This window comes from Pelobates fuscus, chromosome 3 (genome assembly GCF_036172605.1).
Source record: "Pelobates fuscus isolate aPelFus1 chromosome 3, aPelFus1.pri, whole genome shotgun sequence".
Lineage (NCBI taxonomy): Eukaryota > Metazoa > Chordata > Amphibia > Anura > Pelobatidae > Pelobates > Pelobates fuscus.
This window is the reverse complement of record NC_086319.1, coordinates 224,352,895-224,370,045: the sequence shown is the minus strand read 5'-3', so window position 1 is coordinate 224,370,045 and position 17,151 is coordinate 224,352,895. Positions and strand designations below refer to the sequence as shown.

The following is a 17,151-nucleotide window of genomic DNA, read 5'->3' as shown; positions in this document are numbered from 1 at the left end:
GTTGGTGATCCTTACCAACCCCTTATTTTTGTAGCGCTGGATCTACCATTTGGCCACCCCACTCTGTGTTGTGCAGTTTCTGAAAGGGAGACAGTTGTTTTTGTTTTGTTTTTTGTTTAATTAATGTTATGCATTGAATGGCTAATGGTAACCAAATAAACTATATCCTATTTAAAACTAACTATAACTAATGAAGCAACATTATATAGGCTATTTTGGTTAGGTTTAATGTTAGGTAATTTTGTTTAAAACAAACATAAATTTGAATACAGGAGTATGCATGTATGCAATCTCCCACTGTTATCAACCTTCCCATCGACATGTTCAACAATTTTGTTGCATTGCAAAGGTGCTCAGGACTAATTGTTGCTCTACATAAAGATTTACTGGGCCATGTATTCCAACATGATAACGACCCTAAACACACCTCCTAGACGACCACTGCCCTGCTAAAGAAGCTGAAGGTAAAGGGGACGGACTGGCCAAGCAGACCTAAACCCTATTGAGCATCTGTGGGGCATCCTCACAAAGAAGGTGGGGGAGCGCAAGGTCTCTAACATCCACCAGCTCTGTGATGTCATCATGGAGGAGTGTAAGAGGACTCCAGTGGCAACCTGTGAAGCTCTGGTCAATGCCATGCCCATGAGGGTTAAGGCAGTGCTGGAAAATAATGGTGGCCACACATAATATTGACGCTTTGGGCCCCATTTGGACATTCCATTTAGGTGTGTATTTACTTTTGTTGCCAACGGTTTAGACAATAATGGCTGTGTGTTGCGTTATTTTGAGGGGACAGCAAATTTACACTGTTGTACAGGCTGTACACTTACTACTTTACATTGTAGCAGAGTGTCATTTCTTCAGTGTTGTCACATGAAAAGATATAATAAAATATTTACAAAAATGAGAGGGTGGACTCACTTTTGTGAGATACTGTATATATTATTATATAGGTAAACCTGTTTTTACAGTCTTTTTTTTTTTTTTTTTTTTTTTATATATTTTTGCTGTGCATTAGAATATTACAGACAGGCATGAGGTACCCCGACGGCATTCCTCAAGCTTTCATATCACGTTTTACATTTGGGGTATTTGGGAGCATATGCACAATTTTATATTATAGGTAGAGTACAACAATAGAAGTAATTCAAGAAACACATTCTTTTGTATATTGCAGTAGATTAGGTTCTCGTTTAGGTAGGTTACAGGCTGTTCTACTCGTTTGTGACACTAGTATGCTTTGTGGTTATTTCTAAACTTATATGCTAAACAAATGAACATTTATCTGATCAATGTTGGCTGCAGGAGAGAGTCCCAGCGTGTGAGTGTGAGATTCTTTTGCGCTAGTCATCCGACCTGCCTGCACTTCATGGTTGAGGGCCAGCGCGTCGCTGGTGTGGCGGTTTCAGCCAATGCCTCGCTTGCACAGGAGTGTTCTGGCCGGAGAGGATGTCTGGCTGGGAGCCGCTTTGGTCGTCATCATGGTGTGAGGCAGTTCAGTCTCTTGGGTGAGAGTTCTCAGTGACGTAGTGGGTGGTCGGCATGGTTCCGCTTTGGGTTTCTGCAGTCTCTTGTGCGTGTTCCCCACCTGGTGAGCTCCGGCTTTCCAGAGGGTTGCGAGGCTGCGAAAGGGGTAGTCCCTGCTGGGGGTAGGACGACTCACCGCTGGTCTGGGGCTGCGATTTAGAGGTTTGTGTCCGATCGTCTGCCTCCTTCTTCCTGCTCTCCGAGTGTTGCCGGCGCCCCGGTCGGGAGCCGCAGGTCTCAGCATGGCCTCTCCTTGGGTCATTGCTGGCGGGGTTTCCTCTTCGGTGCCCCCCTGGCGATACATTTTGGCCCAAAAGGCGGCGAATAGGCGATCCAGCCTTTCTTCAAGGGGCGGCAGCGGGACGCCATTCAGTGGGTTACACATGGTGACTGCCATGATGTGCAGTGCTGTGCCTGCAGTGTGGGACAGTCACTGTAGTTGTTTTATGCTTTATCCCAGGCTTTGGTTGCCGGGATAACCCTCACTGGTGGGGAGGGGGGGGAGGGAGAGAGTGTACTGGAGAGACCTCAAGGTTAGTGGGCTGCAGTCAACGTAAGGGATAGGCCGCCTCCCCGCTATAGCTAAGTAGGCCTCTTGTAGGCCTCAGGTCTATCCCCAGGTAGGAGCCGCTGATTTTGGTCTGGGTGCTTGACGCTTGTCTCCACAGTCTTGGGCTCCCTTCTCCAGGTCGCTTAGTTGTCGTTTTGGGAGGATTATGCCCCGATTTTGTCTGGATTTGAGCGTTTTTGTGCGGAGCTCTTCTAGTGTGCGACTGCTCAGGATTGCTGCCAGGCTCCGCTCCCCGTAAACTTGTTTTTAAGTGTAATTGTTAAATACATGTTTAAATTTTTAATAATTCTTTATAACTGCACTTGAAATATTAAGTCACAATCGGTATACAGTTCTTCAAGCAGCGTTTTTTAATAAACATTGACATAAACAAACAAGCAAAGAAAATCCAAAAGAGAATACTACAGAGCACTAAACTTAAACAAAAAACTATGAAAACATACATGATGTAAAGGAGTCCCACCATCTTTGGAATGATCTATTAGGGGAAGACAGCACCACCCAAGATATGCGAAAGGTCCTCTGCATGACAAAGAAACCGTGCATGTTTATTAAATCTATAAGAAACATACTTGCTGAAAGTATCTCTTTGAGGAGATTCCAATGTGTGATAATCAACGTTTCAGTGATATGAATCCTTGAATGCTTTTTCTGTACTGTTTATATTTGTGTGTATGTGTATGTGTGTGTGTGTGTGTGTGAGCAGTGACTCTTTTGATGTGGGGAAAGGGAAGATTAGATAAGATAAAGTTCTAGTAAGAAAGAAGCGATGAAGAGAGAGTTGCTGCCATCAAGGAGGGGGATAATGCGCCAAAAAATAAGCTCATGGGACATCACCACCCTCAAAGTCCTCCCATAGTGCCCATGTTTTATGGACTGCTCTAAGTGAATTGTGGATGTGCGCTGTCAAGTGATCCATTACGAAATTGTCCCTAGTTTTCTGCATCACAATTTCAAGTGGAAGCCTTCATAGATAAAAGATGGAAGTCTCGTGGTGACCAAGATCATATCTTATTCCCACAGCCATAGCTAGCAACTGTAGAGGAAGTGACAAAACCTACCGATGGCACCTCTGCTCTTTGTCAAGTTTTATCAACTTGAGAATTTAACATAGTCGAGTAATCCCTACCTTGTCTTATATCTGTTGACTGCTTTGGAATTTCAATGAAATTGCATACATCTTTATGAGCATTTCATAAGGAATTTATCTTTATGGAATGCTCAGAAATATTTTTTGGGTAACAGAGCTGCTTTAAAGAGATTTAAAAAAATGAAATGCTATGAATATTGCATGCAGACAAAGATATTGCTTCGGAGAGTAAGAGCATAACTCTTACATAACTCATGACTGCTTTGGAAAAACAGTCAATGCAAGAGGAAGATCCAAAGTCCTTGTATGTTTGAGTTGCCAGCCTGACAGCCAGAGCTTGGTGTGGCCTTTAAACCTGTTAATAATGTCACCTAGATCATTTGTGATTTACCGTTAATCATTTGTGATCGTGTTTGTTTACTTGTACACACTGTTTAAGCACGGAGTAAATATTTAGTGATTTATTGTAAATCCCCTTTTAAACAATGTATTTGATAAAATATACAATTCTCTTCACTAATGTGTGGTATTAATAAAACTGGACACTGATTTACATCCTTACATCACAACTCACTCATATTGCCGCCTATACACAAATAGAACAGCGTCCAGTTTAAACAAATAGTTACATCACCCTGCTTATTTACTAGGTGACAACTGAATAATTGCTGACAGCCCTGCTTGAATTTTTCCCCCATCCTCTTAATGAGTTCCCTGAAATAGAAATATTACAGTTTTCTTTGTAATTAAGAAATTCTCTTAGTAGAGCCTTTGCCAAAGCATTTTTAGCCGTATAGCTCTGACCTCTTACTAAACACACAACCCTTTGGACAGTGATCCCAGCAGACCATGCAGAGGATATTGCTGTCAGGATCGGGACAGGGATCCAACACGCAGCGTACAAACAGTAGCCAGATACGTATACCGGACCTTAGAATGGCCGGACTAACGTAAGTAGTACTGAGAGAATAGTCAAAGACAAGCCGAGGTCGAGGGTAACAGAAGACAGGAGAGCGAGAGACAAGCCGAATCAAGGATACAGAGGTAAGCAGAGTAGAATAAACAAGCCGGGTCAAAACCAAAGGGGATAAGCAGAATACAAGCACTGAGTGACTAGAACAAGCTAGAACCACGACAGGGCAATGAGCTGACGAAAGAAGCTCCGTTAAATACCCTGTTCAGAAAAGTAACCACGCCTCTGAGGCGTCCTGATTGGTCCTGCAGTAATTGACTGACAGGTCATTCCGGTAGTGTCCTGACGTACTTCCGGACGTGATGCTGTAAAAGGCAGTCACTCCCTCGCGGCCGGCTTTGCATGACCGGATAGACCGCGAGGAAGGGAGCCATCAGACCGTCCGGATGGAGGAACTGCTAAGTCTCTACCTCTTTCGGAGGTAGAGACCACAGGTACCCTGACAATTGCATTGAGAGTGGACATGAAACAGGTTTCCCATGAGCATTAATCCGACTTATCAAGGAAGAAAGTCTGCAGAATTATTTTGTATCTTTCTTCTCCCACACCATTGTCTCCCTTAATGTATTGGCATATAAGTTCACAGGCAGGGCTCCTGTAACTCCCTGTTCTTCTTAGCCACCCAGCTAGATTGGGAATTCACTGGCTTGCTTATATCGCATTGTATTTGTTAATCTTCCCTATATTCAAAGTGTACAGCCCAACACAGTATGTTGGGGATAGTGGAACTCTGTTATACCGTATTTGATTTGAGAAACCAAATTGGTATTGAATGCCTGAAGAGCTTATTTTTGTAAAACTAGTCAACTAAAACTGTAAAACTAGTCATTATTGTATTTATTTTTTGGTATGTCACCTCCTGCCCAGGTCACTATATACACATGGACGTGTTTTATATTTCCCTGTGATACGCCCCTCACAGACATAAATGCTTTAATAGCACCTACTGGAGTGAAGGAATGAGGGATGTTTCACTCCAGAGAAATTGCAGTTCACCTTTAAATTCACACTCACAGCCTTTATATTTACTGTACTGTATCGCCATACGACAGCATGTCAGGACCTCTCGATTCTGTTGTATAGTTTATAATGATTAGTTACTTTTTCAGTTTGAGGATTCTTTTCTTTCCAGATAATTAATGACTTACTTAAAGGGACTCTCCAGTGCCAGGAAAACAAACAGTTTTCCTGGCACTGCAGGTTCCCTCTCCCTCCCACCCCAAGTTGCTGAAGGGGTTAAAACCCCTTCAGTGACTTACCTGTATCCAGCGCCGATGTCCCTCGGCGCTGGTTCAGGGTCCGCCCACGCTCTTCCCCCGCCGACGTCATCCAGCAGGGGAGACCTATTAAGCATACGCGGCTGCTGGCCGTTGGAGACCTAAAGCGCATGCGCGGCAATGCCTCCCCGTTAGACCTCAATGCTTTCCTATGGGGATTTCAGTGACGCTGGAGGTCCTCACATAGCGTGAGGGTGTCCAGCGACGCTATAGCACACGGAATGTGTGCTATAAACCCGGAAGTGCCCTCTAGTGGCTGTCTAGTTTATGAAAACTGCAATAATTACACTTGCAGGGTTAGGAGTAGTGGGAGTTGGCACCCAGACCACTCCAATGGGCAGAAGTGGTCTGCGTGCCTGGAGTGTCCCTTTAATATTAACCCTTGTAGCTCTAGCAACCCTCTCCCTGCTATTTTGTTGCAATCCAACAATATTGAGATTAGTCTGTTTGTTAGCTTTTTTTTCCTCCATTTTATGTTCCTTAATTTTCAGTCCATTTCCTTCCACCCACAAATAACCAACTAGTGAAAATAGGAGTAATGGTCCCTCTGCCTTTTTTTTTTTTTATAATCACACACCAACAGTCATAAAAGCCATGGAATTTTCTAATCGACATCCTCCTTGGGGAAGAGAGTTGGAGAGAAAATCTACAGAACATCTGTAGCCTCATGTCCATCGCCAGCTGTTTGCAATCAGCAGCAAAGCAGCCATAACATTTTTTTAAGTAATAACTGCTGATCAAGTTGGGATTTATGGCTGGTTTGCCCTGCAGGTAGAACTGTGGAATATTTTGACTTCAAGAAAAGACAAAATAGATCTGAGTGTATCCACATGCACCTCTCCTCCTCTCATACCAATCTGAGCACGTAGGAGACCACTGAGCACACTGGTGAAACTGCAGGATGGGGGTCATTCCGCAAACAGAGCATACATGTCCAGATACGTTCTTTCACTAGTGTCTGGTAAAACTATCAGAATATAAAGGGAGGCTGATGGATGAATGCTAGAGACGTTCCTTCAGTTTTTCACAGCCTGGTTATTTTACTTTCCAGCACATTAATCAGAACGAGAACGAGTCCGATCACCTTGCAGAAGCTCTGTAAAGATTTATAGGTTTTAAAGCAAATTCTGCTTCTAGAAAATAATTCCTGCCTGTCAATTACAGCGGTGTATGTGTGTGAATATTATTTTCAGGTGATCTACAAATCCTTGTAAAATTGAAATATATTATTTCTAGCCAATTAAGCCATTCACAATTGTACACCAGCACCTGGCTGATTCACAGAAGATATACACTGGGCAAATATTTACCATGGCTGCCTGCAGTACCCCGATGAGAGAGAACCATTCATTACTTCTGCTGCAGAATCATTTGGTTCCTGCAATATAACACAGAGTGGAAAGAATGTATCTACCAAAAAATCTGCTGGGAAAATGTAAAAATGAAAAAGGAATTAAACTGAAGTTTGAATGAATGCAATAGAATTTATGCATTATTCTCAAAAAGGAGAAGTACATATAAACCCATATCCTTTAGACTATATACACCCTAATTTCCAAGATACATGGTGAAACATTGCCTGCTATAGGTTAAAAGAACACTCCAAGCACCATAACAACTACAGCACACAGTAATGATGATGGTGCTCAGTGCCCTGATGCCCTCCCAAATTAAGTAGTCAAACAATTTGTCAGCTTACCTGGAGTCTGCTGGTCACCGGTCGCAGCCTCTTGTGTAGCCAGAAGCTCTTACAAGGCTCTTTCATTAGCTCCACTGAGCTAAGTCCTGCACATCTGGAGTAGCTCCGTGTGGAGAGCATCTGGCTGCACAGTAGGAGTTGATCAGCAGCTGGCAGAACCCAGGTAAGTTATCCATGCACTATATTCCAGTGGGCTGGTAGTTTCCTACTTTACTTACTGTGAACTCCAGTTTAAAGCAGAAGCGAGTGCTTCTAATAGAGAAGAACTGATTTCAGAGTTTGCCTTAGAGAAGCATTGTTGATAGATTGAAGGGATTACCACATATGTACCATGTGTCCTATTGCTTATATGTGAAAAACATCTGATTGGATACAAGGTGAGTTTAATAGTTTATAATCACTATAAATGCGTAAAAAAGGAACTCTAAGCATCTAAACAACTTTAGCTTAATGCAAAATAATGCTGTATAGGTCATGCCCCTGTCATCTCCCTGCCATTTAGATGCTAAATCTCTGGTGAATTGGAGCAGTGGTACTGCAGGCGCATGAACTGCTTCATTAAAGGGACACTCCACACATCTGAAGCACTTGAGCTTGCTGAAGTTCTTTGTGTTAAAGTGTGTCAGCTTATCATTTTCAAAAAGGACGTATTTCAGTAGATCGTGACATTTTTGTAAATTAACCTTGTTACGCCCCCATGGCAGTCAGACAGCTGGGCCTGTTCCTGGTAGTTGTGCTCAGTGGAGGCAGGCAATTACTGAGAGCATGTTCCTTGACCAAGATTTCTCATTAGGAGTCTCTGATTGGACAGCTACAGGAAGTCTGGTCTGTGTTGCAAAGGCTGCAGATGTGTGGCTGTTTTCAGCTATACCTCCAATGAAAAAATGCATGCATGTTTTCATTGGGCATATATCTTTAAATTGTTGAAATGTGATACTGATAATAAAAGCTGACATATGGGCAGATAAATACAAGGATATAGGAGGTGAAATATTGGTTTTCAGGTTTTCCCTGACCTGCTCTGTTCTACAGTCATGGGAATAGGAGTAGAACATATTGAAGTATAATGACCGGTTATGTGTCTTTTTTTTTTTTTTATAATTCTTTATTTTTCATGTGCAAAAAATTTTACATCAAGCGTGCGTAGCCACGACAGCATACACAGGCAATTTGCATAATATTTCAAGTCGTAGTTGTTGTCAAGACAGCACATATTTTTTAAATTAACATGAGGTTAACAGGTCAGTAAACATTGGTGATTAGTAGTTTAGCATGCTAGGTTAAACAAGTTAATAATAAAGCTAGTTACACTGGTGTTTAGACATGTATTGCGTTCCATTAATTAGTAAGACAGCTTTTACGTTTAAATATTGGTTACACGTTGTTAACTGCAGGAATAGGTTATTAGGCCATTAGGCCCACCGCTGATTTGTACAGGTTTAAATTTACATTCGAGGTGTCCCTCCGTCTATGACTGACTAATTAGAGAGTGCATGGGTGGTTACAGAGATTAGCAGTGAAGCTTTATGACAAAAAACTCCTCGAGAGGAGATGTGCCATCATATTAAGAGCGACTATCGCTGATTAAATAATAAACATTCGGTAAGCAGTACTTATGGTACAAGGCATGATGTGTAGTGAAAGTCCGGCAGGAACGAGACATGCCTGCTAGTCCTCAGTCTCCAGCTTGTTCATCCGATCCCTTTTGGTTGCGAGATGTAGTCCCCGAGAGCCACTGTCTCCTGAGGCGTCTGAGGCATAGCCGTAGTGAGGTACTCGGTGACCGGGTTGTGATGGTGCAGTTGCAGTATGTCAGGCAATCTGCGCTGACCTGCTGGGTAGGGAGCCTCCGTTCTGCTACGGGGTTGTTGCGGCTTGGCTTTGTTACGGGTGTTTGTGGGGCAGGCCCTGCGTCGGTGCTTGCTCCGCCGGTTCCTTCGTTGGTTCCGTTTTGGGGAGCCTCTGGCGGCGTTCATTCCGCGTCCGCCCCTGGGGGCCAAGTGTGCGAATGGTGGGATAGTCTGTTTGGCTGTAGATTTGGCCAGCGTTCTTTCTGCTATCCTGGCCCAAAAGGCGTTAAGGATCTCGTCCAGCTTAGCCATGTTGTCCATTATCAGCACTCCTCCTGTTCCCATGTTTGCTGGCTGGTTTGCGGCGGCCGCCATTTTGGAGGTGGTGACCCCCGATGCATGCGGTCTCTGGGACATGAATGTCAGCGGTGTCCCTGTTGCTGGTGCCGGGATGACCCCCACCGGCAGGGGGGGAGGGAGGAAGGTTTGTGGATGGACCTCCGCTTTTAGGGAGCCCTGGGGCGGGTGATCGGCCGCTTCACCCGCACCCCTACTCCTGATCAGGCTTGTGGTCGTTGCGGTAGGCCCCATCCGTGCTGCACAGGTTCCCAGCGTGGTAACGGTGCAAGAGTGGTCTTATTTTGTTCTCCCCTGTGTCCCCAGCTTGGGTGTCGCGTTTTTAGTCGGGTTTGTAGCTCAGGGGCCAGGGTTTTTCAGGCAAAACGGGATTGTAGATGGGAGCTCGTGCTGTGCACGTCTGTGCAGCTCCACAGCCAGGCTCCGCCCCGGTTATGTGTCTTAATCATACATTTTGACTGATTAGTATGACACAATGATTTCCAGATTTTTACAATGTTGGCAATATATCTAATGAAACATATGTGTGGCTTCTGAGCCTCCTTGTTCACACACTGTAGACATCAATCTACTACTATTGATTTAGAACAACAATGGCTAACCGAGGTCACTTTATCTGTTTTATACTACATTTCCCATGATACTTGGCAACTGAAATACTTAAAAACATTTAGCCAAAAAAGAAGGAATACTCAAAATAAAAAAACTTTGATAATGTACTACACACTAATGTCTTTTCTTACCTACTTTTTTTGTTTTTGTTTTGCTTGATGCGGTTTCATAGTCAGGATTTTTTTTTCTTTTTCATTTGTAGGTGACACAAGGCTCCAGTCAGAGACAGGAAATATTACAGTAGGTATGGATGCTTTGTTTATAAAAATGTGGTAAAGCAATTTGTTTTATTAAAATAACATGATGGCACTGTGTAGACAATAACAAGCTAACTGTACATAGTGCTTCTCAAATTGCTAGCTGATAATTGTGCTCTGTTTTCAGTTTCCACCTCTCTGCCATGGGTATAGCTACATGAACTACAGATATTCTGTGCATTCTCCCACAATGCTTAGAGCACAGTCCCAGAATGCTGTGCATGCAGCATTATGGAATTATGACTACCTCTAGCAGGAACATCGGGATGCCACCTGTCAGCATGCTGGCACCCAACATGCAGTGGCAACTGGCAATCCACGTCTGTGATGCCCTAGTCCTCCACTTAACCTATCCACTCTGACTTCCATGCCCCTCAAGTAAGGAATTATGTTAGCTGAGGAGGACCAGGCTGCACATAGAAGTTCAGCACTGAAATGTAGCTTTTCTTTTTTTGTGGGGAGTTGACCAGTACAGACCAGTGTTACACTAACCAAATGCAGTGTTTTCTTAAAACATTATTTTTGTTTTAGTTGAAGTAACACTTTGAGGCCCATTGCATATTTCTGGAAGGTAAACTTCCTAGACATTTTTACCATTGGGATGCAATATATTATTATTAACAGTTAACTGTGTAGAGAACTAATTGATCTACTATCAGGCTCAAATTAGTCATCAGCCTAACCGGACAAATGCTTGGTAGGCTACGATGGCCATAGCTCTCCTACAGCTATTTTTGCCCACCATTGCACAGAGATTTATATCTGAATTGCTTTGACGTATACAGTGATTCCTTGCAGACTCCTCAGATGGGTGTTTAACTGCTTTTACACATCACGGAGCCATAGACGTGTATGTCAGCCAAGTTGGCAAGGTACATCTTAAATCAGACAAAGGTGAGAAAATAATCATTTAAAATGTTCATTTGTTTTTCTGTAATCTCTCTAAAAGCAGCTTCATGATACTGATTGAATGGGAAAATATAAAACACAAGGATTCACCTTATAAATAAATTGTAAACATTTGTAAAGAGAGGAATGCTGTTTATTAATCGCTGATCAAGATGGAAATGTTATACAAAACCGTAGTGGAATATGACGAAGAAAATTGAGCATATTCATTCATATCAACCTTTCCCTCTGCCTCCCCTAGTACATGCAATGTGTATGTATATTGTGAGTGATAGGTGCCCCCGTCTTGGGTACTTTACCGTCTCTTACTTTTTCCCTCATGGTTAGGAGTTGTATGATGATAGTAACACAGCCACTGGCTCTTCAATTTCTTTTTTATTATTTTTCTTTTCATTAATGGCAGTGGAGAGAATACAAAGATAATTTATCTCTTAATGCAAAAATGGCCTTTCCATTACTAGTTTTCAAAGTAGATAAAAAGTATTTTTCTATAACCGTTTCCTCTTACGATGCATATCTTCACAGCACTGATGTATGAAATGGCCTGCACATGTGTTCTCTGAGTGTGTCTGTGTGTGACTTTCAGTGTATATGTTAAATGTATAGGCTCTTTTGGCTGTGCAAGGTGATATTTCTGTTTTCTTTTGATTAGGCAATATTACATTGAAAATCCCAGAAAACCTTCAAACATATGTCCAGTTATCTGGGGCAAAAGTTGATGTGAGCCCCGATGTCCAATTACAGGAACTCCAGAATACTTCCAGAGAGGGCCAGACAGTTGTAAAAGGTATGTTATTGGGTACATATTTTAGTCTTTATGAAGGCAGCTGCAGTCTGATTCTAGTATGGGTATGCTTAATCCATTTCATACTTTTGTATACGGCCTTTTTTTCCATCTGGATTTCCGAGGAGGAGCACTGTGCAGCTGCCCAGAGTCCAGGATCCCAGGACAGATTTACAGTTCTGTTGAGTTTCTAATGACTTTTAAAACATTACAAAACGGTGTTGGACTGCAATTTGCTTTGTAAGAATAGCACACACCTGCTGCTTCACTGGAAGAGACAGGACCCATGAGTACAAAAACAACATGAAAAGATTAATCTAATTATTGACAGCTCGAGCCTACAAAGTCTTTTACTCAGAATAGAGAACTCAGATACAGTAGCACAACTACCTGATATCTTGATACAGATATTCTTGTTAAGGGATCTGTTCACTAAACAAATTAAGGCTAAAATTTGCATTTAAGCTGAATTGGAGATTATTTTCCAGCACTGTTATTTTGACTTTCATGATAAAGATAGAATTGTCAGGACGTCGGTGATATTAACCTTGTAGGCTAAAATGCCTGAATCAGAAATATTCTTTATGTATATTTTCAGTTCAGCTATTAGGCCAAAAACTTGAAATTCACTTTGAATTTCTACAGTTCATTCTTTAGTGACTTGGGGTCTAAATGTTTTATGTTTCACCATAAACACAGAAAAACACCAAAACATTAATAAGTTGGAAAACACGTGCATATGTGGTCACACTCTATAAAAATATCCAGATTCAAAAACTGTGAAATAAATTCTGTAACACACACAGAGAACTACACACAATGTAGAGACACAGCAACAGAATTAGTAAGATTGAGGCGGCCCAGGTGGTCATCTCTGCTTTTATGGAGAGCAAAAAAAGTTGCAAGAGAGTGCTGAGAATGGACAACAGCTCAATTAGCCTGCCCTTTGGTGGGAACCCAGCTCAGTTCTCAAGCTGGTTTTAGCTCATCTTGTGCCATTTTAAAAAGAACCGGGCCATTTGCATCTCAAACTGATTTCACTGAAAAGGGCAGAACAGATCCAAAATACAGCTTGGCTCTCTCTGCATGAGAGTTTCAACCTTGTTAGGCATCATCAGTGAGGTATAGCCAATATATCCCTCAAGGCACCGTGCCCTTTTTGATAGTCAGTCTGAGATACAAATGGCCCGGGTTCTTTTTGTAATGGCACAAGATAAGCTTAAACCAGCTTGAGATCATAGCGGGGACCCACCGAAGGGCAAGCTAATTGAGCTGTTGTCCGTTCTCAGCACTCTCTTGCGACTTGTTTCTACCTCTGCTTTTATTGCTTAAATGTCTAGAATATAAATGAAAATACAATGTATGGCACTTTTGTGTTATTGTATCAAAGTAAAACAAATTTTATATATTTCTAAGAATTTACATCTTGTTTTTTATTTAGTTTAAACTAAAGTATCTATTTAACTTAGAGCAGGTCATCCGCCAGACATACACACTTTTTGAATTCAAAAGTTGGTCAATGTATTATGGAAGTTGTAGTCCTACAATATCTGGGGGAGCAGAGTTTTACAATTTAGGCTTAGAGCTCGCTCCAACCAGTGCTATTCAGAAGAAAGGGATACATTGTGTGCAACACAAAGAATCAAGTATCTCTAGCTTTGATTGCTCGATTTTACTCTTAGAGAGGTGGAGTATTGATTCATTGTTTTACATTTCTAATAATTCTTTTCAGGAACTTTGAATTTGGTAAATGAAAGAGAAAGGTGTATTGAAGCAGAAGCTAAAAGTGGCACAATTTACGTAAAACACCAAAACTGGCTTCAGTCGTTAAAACTGCACTCTACCTGACCAGCCAACTTCTTCAAGACTGTGTACCAGGAACTCTGACCTCCGTTTTGACCTCTACAATTGGGTATTAAGAAGAAAATGATTTTCTTGTGGGGTGCAGCCTGTTTCTGCTTTGTCTCATGAAAAATTAAAACACATTCTTCAACAGGAAAGACTAACTCGATCAGTAGAGGCTGTAAATGTTTCTGTAGCCACTGCTTTAAGGGTATAGAAGAAAATGAAGAACGTTCCTCATCTGTCTGGCAAAGAACAAACTCACAATTCTGGACTTGTCTCCTCTATTTCAAGTGAGTTAGGGTAAACAGACATTTTACCTCTATCTTTAGACTTTAATGGGTGAAACATGGTTCTTATTAGGTATGATTACTTTTACAGTTTATTGCCTGGAGTGTGCATATGTAGAGAGCATTGCTTCATCATACAGGGAAATCATGTCACTAACAAAGTTGCCTAATGAACTGTGCCTTCTGCCTGCAACTACATAGCAATGTTTTATGCCACTATGTAGATTTTAATTTGTTAGTTTAGATCCAAACACTTATATTCAGGGATTCAATAATGTTAACATTTATAAATAGTATTTTAATCAACTATTAAAAAGCCATGCTCCCAGAGAACTAGTGAGAGCACCTTATAGATGTTTTGTCTGAATACTGTATGGTTTTTCCACGGTGTAGGTTGCAGGATTAGAGCTGTAATTAGGTGTGTGCCTTTCATGGTCCATATAGTTCAGAAATGGCTAACCTTGACACGAGATGCTGGTGAACTACAATACCCACAATGTTATGCTAGTCCATGTAGTTCAAACATCTGGAATGCCAGCTGGCCATTACTGATGGAGTTTTTTCCCCTTCATTCTGCACGACTAATTCACATTTCTTCTAACTGTTGTGTTTAACGGTTTTCCTTTATGATATTGTTGCTTATTTTATAAGTGTTTTTCTAAGTATGCTAAACATTTCTTCAACATATTTAATGTGCCTACTGTGATCTTAACCACTACTAATATATGTCTTGTGTACCAAGCAATTAAGCTGTCTGGACAACATAAGGCTGCAAATCAACAGTGCGGCTTGCAATAAAATGTAGAACAAAGCAACGTGTGGTTTATTTTCACTTTCTGGGTATGTTTTGCAGTTAGTTATACACATGGTAATTAATAAGTGGCTGTCATATTTAGTTAATTTTCAATATTATTCTCAACACAATTCTCTGGAAGATACAATGCCAGCCACTGCCTTGCTGCTAGGTTCCAACTAGCAGTGGCCAAGATTACATTTTTTTACTTCTACACTATTTATTCTAAAGGAGCTGTACTGTTCCTTATTTTCCATTTTTTTCTGCGATAGAACATTTGATAATACTGAATCACATAGTGTTACAGAACCAAAACCAAAACAAGTGTAACAAGGTTATCAGACCCCTACCAGAGCCTTGTTGGACCCTGGGTGTAAATAATAGATAAACCTGTTCACAATTATTTCAAAATGTAGAGGTATGACTGCTAACAAGCAGTGTCTTTAAAACAGTGGAAAAAACAGAATAGTTAATATGAGGTGGGATGACAGAAACAGTAACAATTGCATTGTAGGAAAGGAGAAGAAATGGGAAATAGGAAAGCTATAAGCCTGGTCTCATACGAGCAGTGGAACAGAGTCCTGTGAGGTGGTCCCGGACATTCTATGGTTCTTCTTCATCTGTCAGATAGTCAGGGAAAATCTGGTCAAGCCTACTATCTGCAACAAATAAAACCACCTGTTCAAATATTCCATATGAGATCTGGGGGTCTGTGTAATTTCCTTGTAAATATTTGTATTATCTATAGTTCTAAAGAGCTTCAGTAGAGCAATTTATATGCAAATATACCAACTACTCATGTCTTCCTTCTGGCTGTCCTCTTCAAAGACTACAGTAAAAAGTCAGGGTTCTGTAATATTGCTCAGGTGCAGATATTGTTTGTTTTTACTGACCAGTGAAGTGTACCTAACATCATTTTGACAAACAAGGTGTATTTGTCAAGCCTTTGTTAATCTTGTGTGTTGGAACATTGCCAGACTTTGTTGGACAGTTGAATAAGCCATTATCTGTACTTTTCTGTGATTTCGGCCATGTTTCATGCCTTTATTATAAACCTGGGATTCATGAGGACACCATACAATATTGTTCTGCTACTCCTAAAAGAGTCCAATCACTTGTGTGAGGTGAAACATCAAATATATAACTGATCTACGGAAGCTAAACAGGACAATATATTAAAAGTAATGTTTGCTCCGTAAATGCTGTCTATTTAGAAATTAATGCTCTCTATTCATTTATTTATTGCAGCTACCCTAGTGGTCTCATGACCGCAAGTAGCAATGGGCAATGGCATTTGAATAATCTATCTCAAGTTTGGCGGAGTACTACAAGAATATTCAGATCTTTCTTTTAAAGGCAATTCAGTATGAATATAAAAATTCTAACGGACGCTCTAAGCAACATATCCTCTACAGTTCAGACTAGTGATTATGTTGCAAAGGGTCTCTACGTGCCATCTCTCAAATCTTTGTTGAACTTTTTAGAAGCGGACTGATAAAAACTGAAACTGTGGATTTCTCCAGGATCCAGAGACTGCCTTCTCTTGGGCAGCTATTGTAATGCAGAGCTTACACTTCAGCAAGTTAGAAAGTGGACTAAAGTGACGAAGAACCGGGGAGGAGCAGTGACCAGAGCCTATTGATAACAAAATCATAATATTGATTTTAAGCAAATTTCTATTGCTTAAAATTCCTCTTTTAAGTACAAATGATAGACAAGTCTTTGCAGTTTAATACATAATTCAAGATTAATTTATCATTTTAAGCAATGCAGATGCATAAAAGGAGATTTAAATCTAAAGAGCAATGAACCATAATGACGTATTTAATAATCAAAATTAATGTATTGATTTGAACCATGTAGTCATTGAGCTTCAGGTTGTCAACACTGATAAAGATCACCTGATGACATCACATTTGTCCTAATCAGTGACGTATATCATACAGATTGTGACTTCATAAGCAGTTGGTCTAAGGAGGTGAAGACTTCATGTAAGTTAAGGTACAGATTATTGAAACACCAAGGAAATTACCAGGAAAGGCCATTAGGGAGAGCACATTCAGTAAAGCAGATGTTTAAAGTTTTTATTTCAAATTTCTGCTGAATTCAGTATATTTACAAAACAGATTTTGTGAGATGGAAAATGAGCTCCAGAAGGCCCACATAGGATACTCGATAAGCACAGTGCATATATATATATATATATATATATATATATATATATATATATATATAAATATAAATATTTGTGGTCGGTTAATATCGTATTGTGAAATACCTTGTGATTGGAATTAAGTCGGCGTGGTGTGCCGGAACCGACGTAGGGGGTAGGCCTGTAAAAGAGGGCCTCCCCGAATGAATTGTATAAGAGGGAGAGGTG

At 40.9% G+C, this 17,151-nt stretch overlaps 1 protein-coding gene across 2 annotated transcripts in view; it reads left to right on the top strand.

Moving 5' to 3' along the window:
- Positions 1–14,789, top strand: part of FAM185A (family with sequence similarity 185 member A) — a 54,440-nt gene extending 39,651 nt beyond the window's left edge. For both annotated transcript variants that reach the window (XM_063448148.1, XM_063448147.1), the window contains 4 exons: positions 10,099–10,140; positions 10,952–11,047; positions 11,715–11,849; positions 13,579–14,789. In XM_063448148.1, the coding sequence (XP_063304218.1) occupies positions 10,099–10,140; positions 10,952–11,047; positions 11,715–11,849; positions 13,579–13,694 (389 nt within the window). In that variant the 3' untranslated portion in view covers positions 13,695–14,789. The remainder of the gene's footprint in view (positions 1–10,098; positions 10,141–10,951; positions 11,048–11,714; positions 11,850–13,578) is intronic.
- The last annotated feature ends 2,362 nt before the right edge of the window (positions 14,790–17,151 follow it).